A 17064-nucleotide genomic window follows, 5' to 3' on the forward strand; every position below is an offset into this window, starting at 1 on the left:
AATACTAAACCAAAGCCATCACTTTTTTCTCATCATGTGTTTCTGACAGAATCCATTACTTTTACTTTATGAATGAGTTCTGGATAATCATTTTGTCGATCTGTGATGTTTGGTTATGAAGAAGACTTACAGGCAAAATCTAAATTATGACACCATCAGTGAATCTGTCACATTATTAGTTTTATATTTTTGAAATCTGTCATTGTTTTCTATTTTAGATATGTGTTCTCCATCCATGATGTTTACTGTATTTCTTTTAGTCTTGTCCTGCTGAATCAATGTTTACTTTTCTAGGTTTTTGAAAAAAATTTTTTAAGGATCCTTTGCTTAAGGCATACCAGTATAATATTATATGAGGTATTAAATACCTGTGCTGCAGCCCTATCTCACACTTTTCTCTGTGCATGTTCATTTATCTTCAGCGCTTTATTCCATCATTTTAGGTTCTTTACCGAGCACTTCTGTAACATAATTTATATTTTTATAACTTTTGCCAGAGCTCTGTAATGGTCAGCTCAGTTTACTGGTAACCTGCTGTACGTCTATATAGACAAGAGCATGCAGTACACATATAGTGTAAATGTAAAATTGCATGTTACAAGAGACTGAGAAAGTGGGTCTCAGGTCAGACACAGGAACAGATCGAGGCTCAAACCGGAGCTTGAGGCTGGATCTTCTTGTCCAGGTTCCCTTGAAGCTGCAGCCCAATAATATAATAATAAACACTAGTTAAATACCTTAAGTAAAGTGGTGCCTTTTGTGCTATTATGGCCAGTAATGTAGCAGCTCTCATGAAGGTGTGGCTTGTGGAACTAAAGGTAAATGTGGTGTAAAGTTTAGCTTTAACCTTCTGTCGTAGCCACGGGAATACCACAGTATAATTATGAGATAATTGTATTGAAATGCTGAGATATGTATCATTATTTTATTTATTTTTTTATTTTTTTAAATAAAGATGCTAAAAAGTCAGTTAGATTATTAACCGTCAAATGATGCCAGCTCGTATTTCAGGGAAAGTGATATTCAAGATTTAATCAGGAACAATAGACATTTATTGTATATTAGTCACTTCTCATCATAGAGTTTGTGCATCTGTCACCCAGAATAAATATAATATAACAGTTCCAAGTAGCCTTACATCATAATAACCCTGTCACGCCGTCTCCCTCACCGTAACCTCTGGGGCTGGGTAAAAAATCATGTTTCATGGAGGCACTCTTTATTTGGACATGTACTTGAAGGCATCAAGAGACACTCAAACATTCAAGAATATTACAGTGACTTTAATTTAGTGTCATCTGTAATGAGAAAATGAATTGCTTGTCTGATTTTGTTTGACTGTTTCCTCCATGATACCCGGCCCTGAACGCCTCACTGTTTGTTTGTGACCTCCCTGCACTGCTGGTCGTGTTAAAGCCAAATGTATTTAAGTTGCTCTCTAATTGTGAATGTTATTTATGTTAAGATGAACACTGCTGTTATTATACAGGCATCGATACCTGTCACACTTTACCTGTCAGGATGCTTTATGCTACTAAGCTGTGTGGTTACCAAAGTAGGAGGTTACCTTTTGGTTCGCTATAGAAAAGCAATTGTAATCTTTGTGCTTCTGTAAGTGTAATGATACTCTGAAATGGCACTACATATGGATATAGATGTATTTATACAGTATATATTTGCTATTTGATACAGTATCAGCACTGTCACTGATAACAATTCTAACTCATACTAACAGATGTCACAGTGTTTCATTATAAATGTATTTAAGTTTAGTTGAGTTTTCTGCATTGTTGCACTTCAGGAAATTTGTATTTTTAGGAAAATGTTATTCTAAAGTCATGTACACTGTATACCTGTCATTAAATTGCAAAAGGGAAATCACTTATGTTCTTTACTGTGTGTGAAAACAGAATAATTATATGCTGTAGTCTTAACTCCGCTCATGTATTATTTCCTGTTTACATATTTGATTTGTGCATGTTTGTTGTGCTATATTTTAGTTCCATTTTTTATTTTTATTTTCATCAGTGGACAAATTGTGTTCCTTTTGAATTGTAACTCCATGATGTTATTATGGGGTCCCCATGAAGAACAGAGCTTGCATGCATGGTGGGGTCCTAATAAACATCATTAATCTGTCAAAAAATATAGATTTTTATTATAGAGTTTGGTTCACATTAGCGCATCAGCTCAGTTTGAGTTACAGTGCCTTGCCCAAAGGAACTTGCTAGTGTAATTTGTTTTTGTCTAGGGGTTCAAACAAGCAACCCCCTAACCACAACTCTGCTTTCTCCCTGATGCTAAACCCATGATAAATATTTATATTTAATATTTAAAAGTGGGGCACATTCAGTGACAGATAATTTATTTCACCTGATGAGGACAGGAAATTATAATATTGATTTTAATATTGTGAATACAAGTACACTGTAGTAATGGGATGTGCGACTATTCTAATTAATTTGAGAATTGTTTTGTGCTAAAGAATATAGACACACCATCCAATTTAAAATCAACATTTACATAGAAATTGATGATATACTCAACTACACACACTGATGGGATAATTGATACACCGGAAGGCACCGTGTGGACGTTGGCAGCTGTATCAAGTTAGCTGGACGTAGCCAATCTAGTACAGGAAGTAAGATTTTTTCTTCAGAATTAAGACGAACCACTATGTGTACTATAAAGCAAAATTCAAAACACTCAGTAGAACCAATACATTACATATGGAGAGAAATGTCTACTGCCAAATACATAGATTCAAGATCTGAAGGTTTCATTATCGTGTGCAAAATTAAACAATTTATCAATAATAATAATAATGAACTTTATTTGTATAGCACCTTTCATACAAGAAATGTAGCAAAAAGTGCTTCAAAACAAAGAAATGACCTGCACCAAGGGCTTCACATGAAAAGACATAAAATGAACATAAAAACATGTTAAATACATTGATGTGAAATGAAAAACATCAGAAAACTTTATGTAAAATGAAATGGAATTATAATAAAATAAATAATAAATTAATAATAAATATAAATAATAAATCATTCAAATAAAATAAGTGATTACATAGAAAGCATAAAATGGTAACACAACAATATAACAGCATTTTAAAAAAAGGGCTGAGCAACATTTCAGAGCTAGGATAAATATTATAAAATTCTTATTTAGCTGTCTCTCTTACCTAATACTATCAGTTATTGTATCTAACTAAAATATATACTAGAAATTTAAAATTCAAAAAGAAAATAAATAATAAAATTAAATAAAGTAAATATAGAAAAGGAGCTAGATGCTATCTGAAGAAAAATATGTACAGACTGAGAAAATATTGTATAGCAAATATGTGCAAATACATTATTCAGATATTTCTATAAGGTACATTGAGTTTTATTTTGAAATACGTGACCGGAAACATAGCTGTTTAACTGTGGCTGACTTGACTCTGCTGGGGAGAGCTGGAGGGAAAAAAAGGAAAAAAAAAACGAAGAAAAAAAGGCACATCTGAGGGGTTTGAGGGGCGGATTTGGACAAAGTTTCCCAACTGTCCCGACCCGAAGAAGCTCCGGGGGGGGTTGAAGGGGAATCGATTCCACCGGTAATTAACACAGGAGTTCTAAGTCGGTTGTTAATTAACTGTTATTTTCAGTGTGTCTGAGAGCACCGTCGTCCCAACCGCCGGAAGTCTGCATGAAGCTGCGTCTCCCACAGAGGCAACGGCGTCGACGTTTTTTTTCTGTCTTCGTTTTTTTTTTTTTTTTTTTTTTTTTTTTTTGTTACATTCGAGACTTTTTTTTTCTCTTTTTTTATTTTCTCTCAGTGAGATGAGCAGGGAGTGAGGAATGGAGGCGTAGGGAGCAAGGATGTTTGTGTTTACCAAGCGGCCAGCTAGTTAAGCATATGAATATATAGGCCTCCTTGTAGCTAGAGCAAGCCAGCGAACAAAAGGAGAAAATTAATGGAGGCAAGTTAGCTAGCTTCCCTTGTCTTGTTGCGTTAACCAGCTAACGCTAGCCATGATTGTTTAGAACCCAGATGTCTCATGTAGCCCTTGGCAGCTGCTTAGGTGCAGAGTACCGCATCTAGCCTGAGTGTTTTGAAAGGGCGCCCCTGATTTAAGCGATTTCAGACAAATTCGCATTTACACGATTTCATCAATCACTGCTAAGGTTAGCCCGCAGCTAGCAGTGCCACAGTTTTGGAGCCAGTTTGTGTCCCTCGACAGAAAAAAATGGCTCTCAGAACACTGAAACATTGACTTTGTATTACAGCAATAACGACCCCTTGTATCAGACGCTAAGTTGCCAGAAATCTACAGCCTGTGGGAAATTAATTAATTTTCCTTAGAAGCTTTCCCCATCATTTATTTATAGGTTGTGCAACTGCAGAGGGGAGAGGAGGCTCATGAAAAATAACGTTAGACATGTATTGAGTTATGCATTGCCAATGTTTTGCATGAAATATATTGTTTCCTCAGAATTGATTAGTGTAATGGTTTATTATGTTAAAGTTAATTTTTTATGGGCCTGTACTCCCCTTAAGGGCTTAACAGTTACCAGTTTTATTAAATGTCATCTTTACTAACATGTAATTACATGCATGCGTTTCTTGGTATGTGAGCAATATGGCTATGCATGGCATTCACAATCTGCACATGCATACAGGAAAATCTAACCTCACAATTTATTTTATCGTTGGTTTAACAGTAGCAAAGTATGTGGAAAATGAAGTTAAAATGCATGCCAACATAGAACAATGAAACTATGAAACTTCCTTTTTTTGTGCTACAGAGAACATGTTGCCTTTGTGTCAGTGGGAGATGACCAGGAGACAGGATCAGAGGTTTCATGATGAAAAGATAGAAAGTAGTCTTTTAAACAGTGAGTGTTGTTTTCAACAAACCATATGCACTCTTAGAAAGGATGTTATGTTCAACACGTACTGTTTGGCACAACACAGCTGTGTTACTTTTTCCAGGCAATAAATAGTTGCAACATTCTGACACATAACATTGGGTTGTTCTCCAAAATTAGACTGTTGCTGATGCAGCAGCCACTCTAAGATTGTGAAATTTGTTAATAGCAACACATACTGTGTAAGAGACTGGTGAGGAAGTGCATGGGCTGTATCACAATACATTATAAAAAGCCTCAAATACTGATTTTCACTAGGTTTTCTTGCCTCTTCTGTCCTCATGAAGGTATTTTTTAATATCTATCCCCTCTGGGATTGATCATCTTTGCCTGATTCCTTTTAATGTCCTCTTCTCTGTAAATCTGATCAGATGTTGTTAAAACAAACCTAACACCATAAACCTAAAAGCATACCTTCAACTGGTGACATTTGTAAGAGCCATCTTAAACTGACGAGTCTTTGAATGCCACACTGATTGTGAAACTTGATGTGTACAGCGTGTGTGTAGAGGAGAGGATACATGGAAAGGAAACAAACTAAGATGATTGAAATGCAGCCATGTGCGGTCTCATTTCACATGAAAGTAAAAAAAAAAAAAAAAGACAAAAAAGAAGAGCATAGTAAGAAAGAGGAGGAGGAGGACGGGTGTTTTCTAAGTGTGTTGCTTTTTAATTACAGAAATAATGGACGATTCCCATTTCAACTCATCATACTTTTGGTCTCCCGTCCCCACTGTACAAGGACAGGTAGAGACAACCTTATTGTTGGAAATGTCTTGAAATACACATGGTTTAGTGACACACTGGAATCCAATATCACTCTGTTTATGGAGATGCTTTAAAGATGTTGATAATGACACCACTGAATAGTGCTCGCTTAGTCCGTGAAGTTGGCTTAACATCACATAGAAGTCATCTGAGTGTGAGTTCTTGACCTGGTGAAGGTTCACCTGATCACATGATCACTCCTGTCCCTCTCCTCTCTCATCACTTCAACCCCTCTTTGTTCCTTTTTTCATTTACTTTTTGCATCTCATCATGCCTTCGTTCTCTTTTCTCTCCTCCTCTGTCGTCTCCCTACATGGACCTCACCTATCATTCACTCCCACCCTTCGCTCTCCTCATCCTTCTTTGGGACACCTCCCCCCTCCTTCCTGTTTCTTCACCATCACATTAACTTAAATCGTTCATATGCCACCAACCTCTTCCTTCATTGTCACTCTTTTATCTTCCCTCTTTTTCATCTTATTTCCTTTGTCTTCTCTCCTGTTTTTGTCCTTTTTGCTTTGTCATTTGAAACTTCTGTCCTCCTCACACACCTGTTACATCACCTCCATTATTTATCATCATTCTACTCCTCTTCCTCACCTTTACGACCCTCTTGTCCCTCGCCCCTCCTGCCTCTTTCATACTTTATTATCCTTCTCCCTGTTCTTCCCCTACTTCTTCTTAACCCCATTCTCACCCTGTTGTCACTCCCCCATCTGTCCTTCCTCTTACCACCAACCCTACCCTCTACACATCCCTCTTTAGATCGAGAACGCCATGTTCCTGAACAAGGCGAAGGAGCAGCTAGGTCCAGAGAAGACCAACGCACCCTCCTTCCCTCACTCGTCTGCGTCTTCCACCTCCTCCCCCCACTACCCTACAGCTGTGCTCGCCATTCCCGGCTCAGTGGATGGAGGGCCCGGGGTGCGGGTTGTTCCCAAACAGGAAGGAGGTGGGGGTGCAGGAGGAGGTGGCGGCGGCGCACCATTAAGTGCAGTGGGGGGACACCTGCATCAATCGCACACTTCCCAGAACGTCACCGTTGTGCCTGTTCCCTCCACGGGGATCATGACTGCAGGTCAGTGAGCTGCTGCTGGGTCCTTTTCCCTGCCTGAATCATCACGTCCAGCACTTCAGTTGCTATTCCTCTGTTGTCTTATTATATTTGTTTGTTGGTATCTTAAAGATGTATGTTTAAGGAACAGTTGCACAACACACCTTAAGTTAAGATTTTCATCTGAGTTAAGGTTTCCTTGAAATAAAAGCAGTTGCACAAAACACCTTTAAGTCTTCTCCTTAAAGTTTCCTTAAAATGTTCACTTAGGTTTTCAAGTTTTGTTCTTGGTCTTCTATTTAAGGAATCCCTTAAAGTCAAGGTACTTCTGACTCAATCTTAACAGCAACATGAGCTGAGTTTAATGTGGTAAATGAAGGAAATGAACTCATCCCAGGATGAGTGGGAGAACTCACCCTTAACAATGAGGAATTGTACATTACTCACTCCTTTAATGTTGACCGCTGGCCAGAAGTTATAACCAGTATCACAAGCTAATGCCAGCAAACAAACAGTCTCCATGGAAACAGTAGAATTTTACTGCTGTAAAATCTCTTTTACTGCGGTAAATTTCTTAACTTTTTTCCTTAAACTTCAGGAATCACTTTAAGTCAGTTACATTTTTGCACAAAAGACCTTAGCAACCAAGATTCACTGTGGTGAAGTTAAAACAACAAGAGGATGAGGTATCACAAGTGCTAATCAACAGTCTCCATGGAAACAGTAGAATTTTACCGGTGTAAAATCTGTTTAACTGTTGTAAATTACTTAACTTTTTTCCTTAACTAAGGAAACCTTTCAAGAGATTCTGTGCAACATCCTCAAGTAACTCCCTCAGCTAAGGGGAAATGAAACCTTAAATGTCACACTTAAGTAGAAAACTTAAGATGTTTTGTGAAACTGGCCCCTGGAGTACTGTAAATATTCAGCTACAGCTAACACTAATGGTGATCTGAATATTTAGTTTGGATCCATAAAAGTCACTTTGTGTTCACTGTCATCAGGTTTTAGCAGCAGTTTTAAACTGCAGGTTAACAACATGAATTGCTTGTAAAGAATTTTAGCATCATGCCAAGTGTGCTGTGTTATTGTTGCAGCTTTGACCCTTATACAAAAGTATTATTGTGGCTTTAAATAATGGTAGTCCAACATGCAGAGAGAATAAATATAAAATGTTTGTTTTGAGCAGCTGGACAGCCAGATGACAGTCTGTCTTTTCCTCCTAGCGGGGTTAGTGATCACCACCCCTCAAGGCACACTGGTCCCCACTGCCTCCACGCAGTCCTTTGTAGCTGGACACCCCACTGCTACCACCATGATAGTGTCTGCAGTGCACCCCTCTAACACAGGTAAAACACAGGCACAGCGCAGCATCAATTCAGTCATTTCAATATGTTAATGCAAACTGTGTTCGATAATGGTACTGTCATTTTTAACATGCATGTCAGGGGAATACATGAGCTTTTTCAGTAGTGTTTTGAAATACAGTCCCCACAGTAAAACTCACCCACTCTACCGGAGCAGGTGGGATTGAGCGCTTTGCTCACAGGCACCATGAAGCAACCTGATCAAAGAGAATTTGATACTAGATTAATAGAATATGAACCTTATATTCTCTGTTTGATGTCTCCACACCGGCGACAGTCAGAGCTGGAGCCATCTTGTTTTCAGGTTGTACGGCCCATTCTCATGGACATAATATCTCAGTAACACCTTGACTGAACTTCTTCAGATTTGGCACAAACATTCACTTGGACTCAAGGATGAACTGATTAGATTTTGTTCATCAAATGTCAAGGTCACAGTGACCTCAGAAAACATGGTTTTAGCCTTGTGACCTTAGGGAATTTCTTCAAGTTTGGTAAAAACATTCACCGGGACTCAAAGATACACTGATTAGACGTTGGTGGTCAAAGGTCAAAGGTCAGTGTGACCTCACAAAACACTTTTTAGTCATAACTCAAGACTTTACAGCAATTATTACAGAATTTCACACAAATGGTTCATATTTTCTCTGACTCTGGATAAACAGGGATGTAACCTGAAACTAGTCTGAGAGGAGGAGGCAGACACCCACCAGGAGGTGATTCTAGTTCATTCTTAAAACATAACATCTCTTGACCTGAGATCAAAGTAAATTGAGGCCAAATTTCATTTGAATAAGAGATTCCTGTTTTCCATCTACAATTCATTTAGATTTCAGATTAAGATTTGGTGTTTCTTCTGACCAAAGCAGCATTGATGTGAGGGAAAGATTGTGTCTGATTTTTCCATCACTAATATATGTTCTCTGTGCCCCTCGCCCCCCTCATTTACCTTTCCCTCGCTTGTTTCCAGACAAGAAGGAGGATATTTCTGTCCCTCCTGCAGTTGTGATGCCAGCACCGTCAAAGCGAGGCAGGAAGAGCAAACAGATGATGGGCAGAGTGGCTGGAGTAGGTGGGGTCCTCCCTCCAGGCAGCGATGCTTTAATATTGGCACACCTAGCTGCAGGTGGACAGGTGAGGGCCTCTGTTATACATATGTATGACTTTAGCGTGGATTGTCATCATTTTCATCATAACTAATATGTTGTCATTGTGTTATAGCACCACACGGGTGACCCGTACGACCTGTCAAATGATGAAGATGATCATACTAACAAGGACGGCCCCAAATCCTACAGGTAGTACTGTTGGTGACATCACAGATTTATATTAAACATTAAGAACAGGTCATCTCTGCCAATACAGACACTATAGATAGAATAATGTATTTGTTTTGTTTGTTTTTTGTTTTGTTTTGTGGGCTATAAGCCCTATTATACTGTACTGCAGTCTTTATTGGGGGACATCTATTATTAGCTGAGGTTGTGCTGATTCTGAATCTGTGTAGCACTTAAAAATGACTACTTTATTAAGAAAAACACAAAGATATGAAAAAATGAAAAAGTCTTATTGTGGGCCTAAGAAGGTTGAAAACAAATTTGAATAAATGAAAATATTTGAATTCATAAGATCAGGTAGGAAACTTTACATTAACAACAAGCAAATGCAAAAGATTAAAAAGTTGTTATGTTATTTATATCCTCCATGTGATCTTAAATTAAATCGTTTTCTTTCTCTCTCACTTCTTACCTGCCAAGGTGTCGAATGTGTGCGGTGACGTTCTTCAGCAAGTCTGACATGCAGATCCACGCCAAGTCCCACACTGAAGCCAAGCCCCACAAGTGCCCCCACTGCTCAAAGTCGTTTGCCAACTCCAGCTACCTGTCCCAGCACATCCGCATCCACAGCGGGGCCAAACCCTACACCTGCACCTACTGCCAGAAAACATTCAGGCAGCTCAGTCACCTCCAGCAGCACACACGGTACTGGGGCTGAGTGGTTTGTGAAGTCCTGTGTGTGTGTGTGTGTGTGTGTGTGTGTGTGTGTGTGTGTGTGGGAAAGGGGGTCTGCTTGTGCATGTGGTTTTTCTGTTGTTAAAGCACATGTGTGTGAGCCTGGATGTGTGTGGTGATGGATGAAGGGATTTGCCGGGGGGTTTTGGGAGAGTGTTGACAGTGTAAAGCTCTTTTTGCACAGTCTAAGCATCAAGTTTGAAGGTACCACACTTAAACCAGTAAATCACAGCTTTTTTTTTTACCTATTTATCAAAGATTAGTTGTTTCTTTCGTCACTAAATGTAACAGTTGCTTTTATGAGATAAAATCCTCCCAGAATACACAAGAGCCTCAGTGGATGCTCCAGTGTTTGGTTGAGGTTTCCTTTTTCATCCCTGCTTGTGATATAGTCACAAGCTTGTCTTGATCCTGTCTGCATGTTGTCTTATCTTACTTATTCTGCTTTCTTTGGCTCCACCTCTACTTTCACACAAATCCTTCAAACATCCTTTCTTTGGTTTGAAGCATCTTCTGGAGATCTTTCACTGTGATAGGAGCCACTAATTGTGTTAAATTATTCCCCTTTTCAACTGAATTCTACAGAAGTGTAATGCATTCAATTGAGAAAAAAAAAACTTCTCTGTTTTTCTGAATTAATGAGATAATTATATCATTAATTTTTGAGAATATTATATTTTTTGAGAAAATTTTTCTTAAAACAAAATCCTATGTTTTTCTGAATTCATAAAATAATCTTGTGAATTCAGAAAAACAGAGCAGAATTTATTTTCAAGTGGATGCATTACACGTCCATAGAATTCCATGTCAAGCAAAAAAACCCAGTGAATATAGAATTTTAGCTAACATCACATACTGGCACTGATCAACAACTTTTTCATTATTTATAAATGAAACAGTTGATTAACAGATGGTGAAAATGTCAGTCTCTTATTTAAATCCCACAAGTATTAGTACACTCTGTACACAATGTATAATCAGTCACCAACCTTAAATCAATCAATATTGTCTACTACACTGAGTTAGCCTGCATGTTTTACACACCTTAATGATCACAACTCCAAATGGCACAAAGCTGCTAATCAGACATTGAGAATTGATTTACTTACTTACTACTCCAGGTCACCACTCCGATAAATGCTTTTTTTTTTGTTTGTTTTCGCCACAATATTTTTCATAATTCACATCATGAATTACAGCCTCTAGCATTCGCATAATATACTGTATACTTCAGCATATAATAGCTGCATTCACTCAGAACATAGGAAGAGTCAACAAACAAATGCTCCTTTATTAATTATGATGATACAAAATATAACAAGTGTTTAGACGAGAGAAAAAAGTGACAAACTGCATTGCTCACAGAAATTAGTCACTCACTTGATCATCTGTTAAATCTTTAACCTTAACATAATTAATGAAAGGCCTTCATGTATTACATAATACATGCTGTTTAGCCTTTAAAATGTAGGATATCCTTTCTAATGGAAGGCCTGATAACATCTGTCTTATCCATTGAGTCGTGCTTGGTCTGTGAATTTTTTTCCCATAACAGTAAAATGCATTTTTTGGCCTAAAGCAAACTTCTGTTTTACTATAGTTGTTCCTCTGGATATAAACCCAACAGAAAAAGCTTAGGATTCAGTAAAATCTTTTTTGAACTGATAAATGTTTTAATTTTACATTTGACCAAGTGTTCACCTTTTTCATGTTTTCATTTCTCTTATTGCCATGCACTGGGTTTTCTTTGTGGGTTTGAGGCCATTAGTTTTAAAGAGGATGTGCTCCACACATTTTGAATTTACATTTCAGTTTGACTGCAGCAGAGCCAGACATTCGCTTACAGTATATATTATACATTATACATGATACACACTCACACTCCACTCAAAGCAGGGCACACCAAATGGAGAGAGAGACTGCGAGAGAGAGAAAGAGAGAGAGAGAGAGAGAGAGAATCGTGTGACTGTGCTTGCTGTATGTTTTTGTTCTGTGTTTTCACAACTCAGACGCAGCACAAAGAGCACACTGTCAAACCTAATGATCTATGATCAACACGATTGATCGCAGATCCTGTTAACTTAAAGCGCATGATTTAGTCTTCAGTTCATCATGAAGTTTGGTCATGCTGTAGCTTAAAAATCTCTCGCTGTTTCTCTCTCTGTTTCTCTGTCTCCATCCCCCACCCCCCCTCAACCCTCCAATCCTTGGTTTCCCGTGTTAGAAACCACACTGAGGCCAAGCCCCACAAGTGTCCCCACTGCTCCAAGTCGTTTGCCAACTCCAGCTACCTGTCCCAGCACATCCGCATCCACACTGGGGCCAAGCCCTACTCCTGCTCCTACTGCCAGAAAACATTCAGGCAGCTCAGTCACCTCCAGCAGCACACACGGTACTGGTCTGGGTGGATTTGAATGTTGGGGTGGGTTTTTATATGTGCATGTATGGGAGCAGGTGCACGGAGAGTTATTTGTGATTGTTTGCATCTTTTTGGACTTGAGTTTTTATGCGTTTTTAACATCTTCCAAATTCAGAAGGCAGACTGTGGTATCACATGGTGTTCTTTAACAAAGTCTGAGTAACCTAAAGGTTTCCACAACTCAAATCCGTAGACATAGTAGTTAATAAAACCATATAACAAAAGGAACTGCCTTTAGTGGAAGTGAAGGTAAATGAAGTGGAAACTAAGAAATAAGAAAGCAAAGGGTTGCACTATCAAGCTATTAAAATATGTTCACTTTTATTTGTGATTGACGGTAATTGATAGAATTGATCAAGTTTGAATTGAATTGTAATAACACTGCTCTATGTGCAATATGTTGCATGTGACTCTCAGAGTGTAATTAACCAATGTTGTAAAATATTTTATTTTAATTTTTTTAGGATTCACACCGGTGACCGACCGTACAAGTGTAACCATCCTGGCTGTGAAAAAGCCTTCACTCAGTTGTCCAACCTACAGGTAAATTTACTCACAGGTTTGTTCCTAGGCAGTGACCTGATGACATCTTAAGTAAGACTTTAGCCGTTTCTCTCTCTGCGTTCTTCTCTGTACTTGTTTTCTTGTGAAACGTCATCAGTCACAGTCCAAGTACAGTTCCAGTTCAAAGTCCACATGTACCCAAGTACAGATCAAATATCTGAAGTGTTCTCGCTCCACCCGTTTTACCCCAGATACATCCGTGTGTGACTTGTGTGGACTTGGGTCAGCTAAGTATCCCAGAATGCATTTTGCACCAAATAGCGACAATGGCAGAACTTCTGAGCCAAAACTGAAACAATTTTCACTCTAGGACTGTTATGTCTTCAAATGTCTTGTTAAGTCTTCAAATCTGTCAGTTTATCCAAATGACACCTGTTTGGAAATTTGATGGGGCGTGTTCAGAGATGTGAGGACCGTCCTGCCGGGGGAGACCGGCCAGTCGGTGTGCACCGTTGTCCCGGTAGAAAAGGTTTTATCCCTTCGAGTGCAATTTACTGGTGGTTCTGTTGTCTGTAGTGTTTTGATATCTGATAAAAATTCCTTTTGGAAGATGAAATTTGATCTCTGACTTTAAATATAATATTTGTTGCTGCTGGTAAGTGTGAGAAGATGAAGCTAAAAATATGTGATTTGTTGGAAGGTTTAACAACAGTGCTTCCTCTGACAGCTTCTTTGTACAAATATACCACCACATCTCAATAAAAATAAATATATATAAATGAAAATGAACAGAGGCGGTGTGCTGCATAAATGTCGTTAGATTCTTAATACTGCAATTTGTCTGTTTGTGGAGATTTGAATTTAGATGAATTTTCCACAGTTCAGTCAGGTACAGGTGTGATGAAGTGTAACCTGTGCCGAGCTGAGCTGCTGATATTAAGAAACACACTGCGTCTGGATTTCTGAGTTGAACTTGTGAAGTGAAGTTCAAACTTTCAAGTACAGGAGTCTGAACTTGGCGTACTTTGTTTTGAGAAATGGCTCTGGATTTCTTCTTATCTGTTCCTCTTTTTTTACCCAAATCTCCTGTGTGTTTCCTCTCCCCTCCCCACAGTCTCACCGTCGGCAGCACAACAAAGACAAGCCGTTCAAGTGCCACAACTGTAACCGTGGTTACACAGATGCAGCCAGCCTGGAGGTGCACCTGTCCACACACACTGTTAAACACGCGAAGCTGTTCTCCTGTGGCCTCTGTAACCGATCCTATACCTCGGTAGGTTAAATGATTTATATGTAAATATACCGAGGGAAGACAACCAGCCATTTTTAATCCCTCTGTTTTTTTCATGTCCTCTGTTTCTGTCTTTCTCTGACTCCAGGAGACGTATCTAATGAAACACATGAGGAAGCACAACCCCGACCCGCTAGCGGTGGCAGCAACAGTAGCTGCTCATCAGGCCCAGGGCCTTACACCAGGAGGGGGCAGGGGAAGAGGCCGTGGCCGAGGGAGAGGAGGTGGAGGTGCAGGCAGAGCGAGTCAGCTCCAAAACCAGACCAATCCAAATAACACCAACCAGAACCCTAATGCGGGACCCCCAGGCAGCTACCAGCCCCCCCAGCAACCCACGGAAGCCGTGGTCCCATGCCCATTTGACCTGCACCAGTACAAGACAGTGGCGGCCAGTGAGATCCAGTACAAACCAGTCTCTGTGGCGGACCTACCAGTGGTCCACAAAGACCTTTGCCTAACTGTCTCCACATCAGCCATTCAGGTGGAGCACATGAACTCATAGGCTGCGTCTTCCCCCTCTGTTCCAGGAATCACTGCAGTGTAAAAAGGTCCATAAGAACAAGTCATTTAATTGTGTTCAGTATTACAGTCTTAAAACAAGAAAAAACAAAATGGCTGGTGGAGATTTTTTACTGAATTTGAAAATACAACAAGACATCAGTTGAATCAGTTTAGATTCACTTCTCTGTGACTTTATTTTGAAAGGGGTTGTTGTTTGATCATGTTCAAAGATACAAGTCAAAGTTAATTCACTTGGTGCCATTTTTTTCTTCCTTTTAAGACGCTTAAATGCTGAGTACAACATTAAATTACTTGTTAGAACACAGATATTTTACAATGTGCTTCTCAGTTCTGGAGCCCACTTGTGCCAAGTACACGACCGGTCAAAAGTTTCACAACACTTCCATGTTTCCAGTTTTTATTGAGATTTAAGAAGCTCAAGTCCAGTGAATAACCTTGAATGGTACAAAACAAAGCAGTAAAAGCCAAAGATAAATAAAGAATGACAGAAAATATGTATATGTAATAGAAAAGAAGAATTTTTAGAGGCTAAGAAATTGGTTAAGTTGCAAATTTCCTGCAGTAGAGGAAGCATTGAAAGTTAATGCAAACAAGGTGCTTCCTACAGGTGCCTCAAAACATTAGAGGAAAAGAACAGAACCATGGAGATGGTTTGGGATGAACTGCACAGAAGGTGAAAAAAAATCAATCTACAAGTGCAACACATTAGTGGGAACTTCTAGACTTTCTGAGCAAAATAGTTTCAGATTTCCATTGTAGACAGAAAGTGTATTCAAGTCAGAAATTTAGATAAAATTGAGTTCAACAAGAAAATTCAACGATTGCTTGTTTTTAAAATCCCCAATTGTTTATTTTTTATGCTTTAATTTCACAAACACTGGGAATAACATCTGGAAAAATGTGGTGTTGTAAAATTTTTGACTGGTACTGTATCTCTCAGTAGAAATGCTGGTCTAGGACTCTAATATAAATAGTTTGTGAAGACTTTACCAAAACTTAATCTGAGATCAGTTTCGTCTTTTATATGGTTATGAATAATATGGGGATTAAATCCACACCTGAGTCTCTCTAAAGCATCTTTATTCAGATTTCACCTTTAATCAGCTGCAAGTCAATGGACAAGTGAACAAAGTATTTGTTAAGACCTGATCCTAAACCAGCAGTCCTGCTCTGAGAGTCTTGATAAAAGAGGCTCACTGGTGTCACTTCTTTTTTTTTTCATCGGAGAATTAAGGTGTAAAATATCTGTAAAATAAAAAAATTACACTATTTTCTGCACATTTACGGTCCAAAGAATGGTGTAATTTAAAAAAAAAAAACATTCAGATCACATTAACCTGAAGATTCTCCACCGTTTAATTCAAGCCAAAACAAGCGAAAGAACGAAGACAAGGAGTGGATCTGACAAACTGTAGAGACACAGAACTGACACAGAAAAAAGAGGATGGACTAAGTAGATAAAGTTTGAATGACACTGTGAAGGTGCCGTGGACAATAGAGGATCTGGATCAGACGAGCAGAACTGGAGCCTGAGAAAAGAAGTAGAAGGAAGAAAATGGGGCTGCATTTCAGTGTTCGTTTCACAGAATCATGGCGTCCTTATTTACACCCTTCTCCCCTCAGACAGCGAGGAGTTGAGGAATCATTTCCTCGTCTGAGCCCAAATTATTGAACAAAAGACAGAACTGGTTGAAGGATGCACTAAATGTGAGGAACCTGCAGCCGAGAAAGAGCGAGAGGAGGGGGTCGGGGGGGGTGGGAGGGGTCATAAAGAAAGCACTTGATGAAGCTTGTACTTCACGCCTATGTTTGTCACCATTGTACTTTTTTTAATATATCATGTGTGTATTTTTCTACCAGCAGAGGAACGTGTGAACAAACTCGGAGAGAGAAAAGTGAGAAGCATGAATGTGAAGGGAACAGGGGAGTAAAGTCCGAACAGAGCGTTGTCGTCGTCCCATTTTTTTTTTTTACTATTCAAAGAAAGTTTACTATCCTCGGCATCGTCAGGGTAGGTAGCTGTTGGGGAAATAATGATTGTGTGATAAAAATGGCTGACAGGTACTGTTATCAATCTTTTTTTTAAAAGGACTTTTCATACATATTACTACTTTCATTATAACTGTACTGCAAATGTTATCCACATTATTATCAAACTGAGGCATTATTGTATTTCAGTATGCTGTACATAAAAATAGATAGAAA

At 38.9% G+C, this 17064-nt stretch overlaps 1 protein-coding gene across 3 annotated transcripts; it reads left to right on the forward strand.

Annotated features, from left to right (window-relative positions):
- Positions 1 to 3491: 3491 nt before the first annotated feature.
- Positions 3492 to 15621, forward strand: LOC111220901 (zinc finger protein 384-like). Of its 3 annotated transcripts, XM_022744169.1 has the most exons (12): positions 3492 to 3607; positions 4800 to 4889; positions 5602 to 5669; positions 6456 to 6768; positions 7971 to 8093; positions 9082 to 9245; positions 9333 to 9409; positions 9869 to 10093; positions 12348 to 12515; positions 13007 to 13085; positions 14161 to 14319; positions 14426 to 15621. In XM_022744169.1, the coding sequence occupies exons 2-12, from the start codon at positions 4805 to 4807 to the stop codon at positions 14837 to 14839; spliced, it is 1875 nt and encodes a 624-aa protein (XP_022599890.1). In that variant the 5' UTR covers positions 3492 to 3607; positions 4800 to 4804; the 3' UTR covers positions 14840 to 15621. The 3 variants fall into 3 exon arrangements, with proteins under 3 accessions (XP_022599890.1, XP_022599892.1, XP_022599891.1); XM_022744171.1 differs by lacking the exon at positions 12348 to 12515; XM_022744170.1 differs by lacking the exon at positions 4800 to 4889.
- The last annotated feature ends 1443 nt before the right edge of the window (positions 15622 to 17064 follow it).

This window comes from Seriola dumerili, unplaced genomic scaffold, assembly GCF_002260705.1.
Source record: "Seriola dumerili isolate Sdu_G_001 unplaced genomic scaffold, Sdu_1.0 BDQW01000078.1, whole genome shotgun sequence".
NCBI classification, from domain to species: Eukaryota; Metazoa; Chordata; class Actinopteri; order Carangiformes; family Carangidae; genus Seriola; species Seriola dumerili.

What these genes read in the sequence shown, in the direction of transcription:
- LOC111220901 (XM_022744169.1), top strand. Translation starts at nt 4,805, where the DNA reads ATGTTGCCTTTGTGTCAGTGGGAGATGACCAGGAGACAGGATCAGAGG. An exon ending in CACCTCCAGCAGCACACACG is followed by an intron (nt 12,516 to 13,006) that starts GTACTGGTCTGG and finishes TAATTTTTTTAG; the next exon opens with GATTCACACCGGTGACCGAC. An exon ending in GTAACCGATCCTATACCTCG is followed by an intron (nt 14,320 to 14,425) that starts GTAGGTTAAATG and finishes CTCTGACTCCAG; the next exon opens with GAGACGTATCTAATGAAACA.